This window comes from Gekko japonicus, unplaced genomic scaffold, assembly GCF_001447785.1.
Source record: "Gekko japonicus isolate JY-2015 unplaced genomic scaffold, Gekko_japonicus_V1.1 scaffold276, whole genome shotgun sequence".
NCBI classification, from domain to species: domain Eukaryota; kingdom Metazoa; phylum Chordata; class Lepidosauria; order Squamata; family Gekkonidae; genus Gekko; species Gekko japonicus.
In genome coordinates, this window is record NW_015171510.1 from 1,052,791 (window position 1) to 1,058,367 (window position 5,577).

At 41.3% G+C, this 5,577-nt stretch overlaps 1 protein-coding gene across 1 annotated transcript in view; it reads left to right on the forward strand.

The window, feature by feature from the left end:
* Positions 1-1,877: 1,877 nt before the first annotated feature.
* Positions 1,878-5,577, forward strand: part of RBBP5 (retinoblastoma binding protein 5) — a 22,204-nt gene continuing 18,504 nt past the window's right edge. The window contains exons 1-5 of the mRNA XM_015419336.1: positions 1,878-1,986; positions 2,188-2,213; positions 2,358-2,530; positions 3,495-3,635; positions 4,507-4,669. Coding sequence (XP_015274822.1) covers positions 1,878-1,986; positions 2,188-2,213; positions 2,358-2,530; positions 3,495-3,635; positions 4,507-4,669 — 612 coding nt within the window. The remainder of the gene's footprint in view (positions 1,987-2,187; positions 2,214-2,357; positions 2,531-3,494; positions 3,636-4,506; positions 4,670-5,577) is intronic.

Consider the following 5,577-nt stretch of genomic DNA (forward strand, 5'->3'; position numbering starts at 1 on the left):
CGGAGGGAGGGGCGGCGGATGGGAGTGGGGCGGGAGGGGGCGTGGCCGGGATGGGGGTCCAAGAGCGGAGGTGTGCATCCTCTGAACCTTTACAGAGGAGCAGGAGGGGCTCCTCTGCTGAGTCGCTCCTGGGAGGGTCGCCTTCTTCATTCATGCAGAGGCGTCCTGTGGGGTCCTGTATAGGAGCTCGTGGCCCTCTCCTTCGCTTCTATACATCATGTCAACCTGGCCAGCCTCTTCATCGCCGAGGCAAAATTGGCAACTGTGGTCACGGCCACGGCAGTTCTCCCTGTTCTATAGCTAAGCTAAACTGACTTGACATCTTTGGTCTTGTTGCCGTGACAGCCTGCCACCTTATAGTATTCAGATGTCAGATGTGAAAAAAAGGACTAACACTGTCTTTCTGTGCAAAGTTACTCCAGTGTGATCCCATTGAAAACGGTTATCGTGGAGTAACTCAGAACAGGCCTGTGCTGCAACTGATTTTTTGGGTAGATGTTTATTTCTGAAATGATTTAGTTCATTTATTCCATGCTGTGCTTAGGAAGTGTTCCAAGGTTTGCATCCCTGTTCTTGTTGTCACATGTCCTGTTTTCTCTGGTGAAGATGATTGTTTGGATTCCTTGTGTTTTGATCATATTGGCGGGAGGAATAAAGTAACCTCGTGCAATTGCCTGCCCCAAAAGCAAGACCATCCATCTTCTAAATAGTCACAGATCAGTTTGTAAGGTGGAAAGATGCTTACTGAGCAGCCAGCTACAGATGACTTAAGCAAGTGATCAGTGCACAGCAAAACCTCCAAAAAGTCTAGCCTGTTTGACATAGGGGAAGGTCCCTTCCAGACATCAGATATGCTAATTGATCTGCTCCCAAATGTGATCAAAATGTAGGTAGCAATCCTAAACAGGTCTATGCCAAAGTAAGTGGCCAGGAATGTGGCCAAATGATTGCAGCCTTAGTCTCCCCAAAGGAATATTGGGGTTGGAATAGCTGTGTCTTTCTTTTCAATTTGCTGCCCTTCTCTGGGTACGAGATTTAGATCGCTTTCAACAAATATAAATGGTAATCATAAAACATTGTGAAACACAAGTTAATTCTAAAAAGAATGTATGCTGTTGCTTATTCATATCCTTTTTACTAACTTATGTATTTTTGAATTATCATAAGATGCCTTAAGGGAAGGACTGGGTAAAAATAGAAGAATAAATTTCTCTAAGCAAGGCCTCCAATTTCCCCCCCCCCAAATAATCATGTTTCAAGGGGCCCCATTGGTTATAGTGGAGGCCCTGTTCCTCATTCCCATCTATCTAGCCTCCCATGTCAATCAGATTATGAACAGAGTCCCTCCGGTTTAATGGTAGTTTCTTAGTATGGCAAATACTGATGCCCTTGCAGGGTGGGGGTCAAAGATCATGTGTGTTGGGAGAGGGGGGAACCCTTTGAACACATGAAGCTGTATTATAGAGAATCAGACCACTGTTTTATGTCAGGGTCAATATTATCTACTCTGACTGACAGCCAGTGTTCCCTCTAAGCTGAGTTAGTGTGATCTAGCTCACAGTTTTTTAGCCTCCAGCTCACAAATTTTTGTCTCAGCTCAGGAAGGATGGCTCCAGAACAAACTAATTTATGCAGTAGCCAAATTGCTCACTCATGAATTTAATGCCAGTAGCTCACAAAGTAGAATTATTGCTCACAAGACTCCACAGCTTAGGGGGAACATTGCTGACAGCAGCTGTGTGTGCATGTAGAGGTCTCAGGCAGAGGTCCTTCACATCACCTACTACATGACTCTTTAGGACACTGCATACGCAGCAGATACTAGGCCATGGTCTTTCCCCCTTTCTGATGTCCATGACGTTATTACAAGAGGTGACATGGTTGTGGTTCTTAAGGAGGTTTTTGTCATGCTTTGGGATTTGCAGTATTGTAATGAGGTTTATTGTGACTTGTTTCTGTTTCTGTTACTTTCTGCTGTTCTCAACAGTATTTTGTTAGTTACATATATTTTTTCTTCCATAATGCCAGTTAAGAATGTTAACATGGCTGCATCTTCTTAGATTTTTCTTCACACTCTAGAACTTATTCACTTGTAGGATCAGGCTTCAGCACTGAGATATTCTGTGACACAAAGAAAGTAACATTATACAACTATTCATGTTTTTTTGTTTCTGCTTTTATTTTCAGAATCCTTTGGGCAGAACTATCCAGAGGTAAATGTCTTTTATATATCTTATATCCTGTAAACATTGTGCCTTGAGTTTATGTATGTTATCTATATTTTATTTAAATTGTTTCACAGGGATGACCTAAATGGGTCATTCAGCAATTCTTTCTATATCTTCCTTTGTTTGCAGGAAGCTGATGGCACATTGGACTGTATTAGTATGGCCCTCACCTGTACTTTTAACAGATGGGGCACTCTTCTAGCAGTGGGATGTAATGATGGCCGAATTGTCATCTGGGACTTCTTGACCAGAGGCATAGCAAAAATCATAAGTGCCCACATTCACCCAGTCTGTTCATTATGGTAAGGAATTATCTTAACACAGATTGAATGTGATTTATAGCTAGCCTGTCTGACCATGGGCAAAAATGAAACCAAGTCAGGAAATTGGTCCCTCTGTCTACCTTATTGTCTACTCTGATTGCCAAAAGCTGTCCAGGACTTAGGTCCACACTGCTTACCTGAGATCCTTTAAATGGATGTGTCTGAGACTGAAATGTTTGCTCTTCCACTGACTATGTCCATTCCCCAACTGTAGTCTGAAGCTTAGGTGGGAGACAGGATATTTTCTATGTATGCAGTACACCATTTTGACAACTCAAAACTTTTGGTTTATCATTGATGATTTATTTATTTATTGATTATTTATTTATTTATTTCCAATTTATACCCCGCCTTGCCGGTACAAACTGTTTATTTCTAACATTAGCTACAATCCAGGATACTATATAGAAGCACAAGTGAATTACGTATAGAATGCTTTCTTTGATTTTTTTTCTTTTTGCAACTGTAAATCGCCTTGCTCAGCCCACTAGAACATTTAGCTTTCCCCCTATGAACAAAAAAGTGTCATACCACAGATTAATTTCAAAAACATCTTGCTTCTGCTTCATTACAATAAAGATCTTGCTCTTCCAAATGGATGCTTTTGTTTTGCATACTGAAGGGACTTGGTTTGAGACCCAGTCTGCAGATTGCAGATGGCACAGTGGGTGTTGTTCAGGAAAAGTCTAAAGTTCCTCCTTTAGCTTACATGGTCATTTTCTTCAGCCTTTTGTTTCCAGCACCCATAATATTCAATTATACAGTTGTGTAATAGCTGCTCACCATCTAGTTTCTGAACATTTTATCTTCTCTTGGTAAATGCAGAAAACCAAACTACGATGTATCAGGTATTTCTGTGGATTCTGTTAAATTTTAAATGGGGAAGCCACAAAATATTTTCTTCTATAAGTCATGATTTCGTATCATGATCTTTCTTTCCTAGTTGGAGTCGAGATGGTCACAAATTGGTGAGTGCATCAACTGACAATATGGTATCTCAGTGGGATGTTCTGACTGGTGATTGTGACCAGAGGTTTCGGTTTCCTTCACCTATCCTGAAGGTCCAGTACCATCCCCGAGATCAGTAAGTAAGATTGACCAAAAAACCCCAAACCCTTTTATTACAGAAGTTTTGGAAATCTGGTTTCTTGAGTATCATAGTAGCATTTCATAGCTGGTTTTATTAAATGTGCGCTTTGGGGGGGGGTGATGTGTATTTTAAACTGAAAGTTACAATTTGAATTGGCTAGTTTTCCTGTGAAGTGGTGGAGGTAGAATAGTGAAGTGGAATATGATAAACCAGTAACCAGCCTGTGATTATGTGCAGAATGCTCTTCAGTGATGTAGTTCAGCCATCTGAAAATAGTTTTTTAGGGAGCTGTGGGACTCTGTGTTATCACTGATGCTGTTTAGCTTTTATATGAGGCTGCCAGGCAAGATAATCAGAACTGGGATGACAGTAATCAATATGACAATGCTGAGTTTTAAATTTCACTAATTCAGCACCCAGCAGCAGTCGGTTATAAAACAGTGTTGGAGATGTGAATGAAGTTAAGCAGGCGGAAATTGAATCAAGCAAAGATGTAGGTGTTCAAAGAAAAGCTGAATTCTCTTGCCTGTGTATGTTTGCATGGAAATCTCCCCCTCCCCCAATCTTTCATTGTCCACTGTTCAAGCACTTTCAGGTTTTTTTCTCATCCAACCCCATACTCCAGGCTATGCTTTTCAGTAAACAGACATCAGTCATATTGTTGTTAAGTGCAGGGGAGGCAAGTTAAATGAGAAAGAATAGAAATCTTTATATGTTGGCACTTGTGCAATTGTCTGTCTAATCCTGTCCCAGAGTGCAATGGTGGTATTTAAATATTCTGAATATTATTATGGAGACCAGGTAAGAAGAGAGCAGTATTCAAGACTTTCTTTTTTAAAAAAAAATCTGGTTTTTGTTTTTGTAGGAACAGGGTGTTGGTGTGTCCAATGAAGTCAGCCCCAGTCATGCTAACATTGTCTGATTCAAAACATGTCATCCTGCCAGTGGATGATGATTCTGATCTAAACGTGGTGGCTTCTTTTGACCGTCGAGGAGAATATATTTATACAGGGAATGCCAAAGGGAAGGTAAGAAGTCACTGAGTTTGTCTTTAGTGGGTGGTCCGTTCAACTGTCTTATATGTATGGCTTCTCTTTAAATACTACCTTTTAACAGGATAATTATATATAATAATGAGTATGGTCCTAGATATGGATTGTTAGATCTACAGCTCAGAACTCTGTACAGAGAAGGGAGATCATTCTACAAACTTGAGGAAAAAGCCAGGTTTTACAGAAAAATTTAAAAGCTGGGGAAAAGAGTGACAGGGATCTTAAAATCCTGTTTTTTTAAAAAAAATACCATCACAAGATCTTATTGACCATCTTTGGAGGTGGGGGTGGCATCCTGCTAGAAGGGAAAAGACAAAAACAGCCAGGGAAAGCGAGTACTGGCAACGTTTAGGCTGCCGCTACTGTCCTCCCTTCCCTCACCCTCCGCCTTCCTGCTACATCCTCACTGTCCTTCTTGCTGTGGAGAGAAAGAGGAGGGCAGCCACGAGGGTGAGCGTTGAGCACCAGTGGAGCGTGGACTGCCACCACTGTCTTTTTCTTCATCCACCCACTCCTTTTCACCACTTCCTCCTAGCTGCAAGGCCATCCAGTGCTGCAAATTTATTTACTTCATTTATACCTTACTTTGTTCCTTAATGGAGACCCAAAGTGACATCTAACATTCTCCCGTTTTCACTGTATCATCATAACAACTCTGTGTGAGAGGTTAGGCGGAGACTATGTGTCTGGCTGAAGGTCAATCAACAAGCTTCCAAAGGCAGAATGGGGATTTGAAACGGGTCTTATGCCACATTGTTTATGCTATTGTCAATTGGCAGCTGTGCTGAAACATATCTGCCATGTAAAGTATGAAGAGACCAACACAACCCTGTACATTGCAGAAGATTGCAGTAAGCATATCAAATCTATAACGTGTGTGAAGG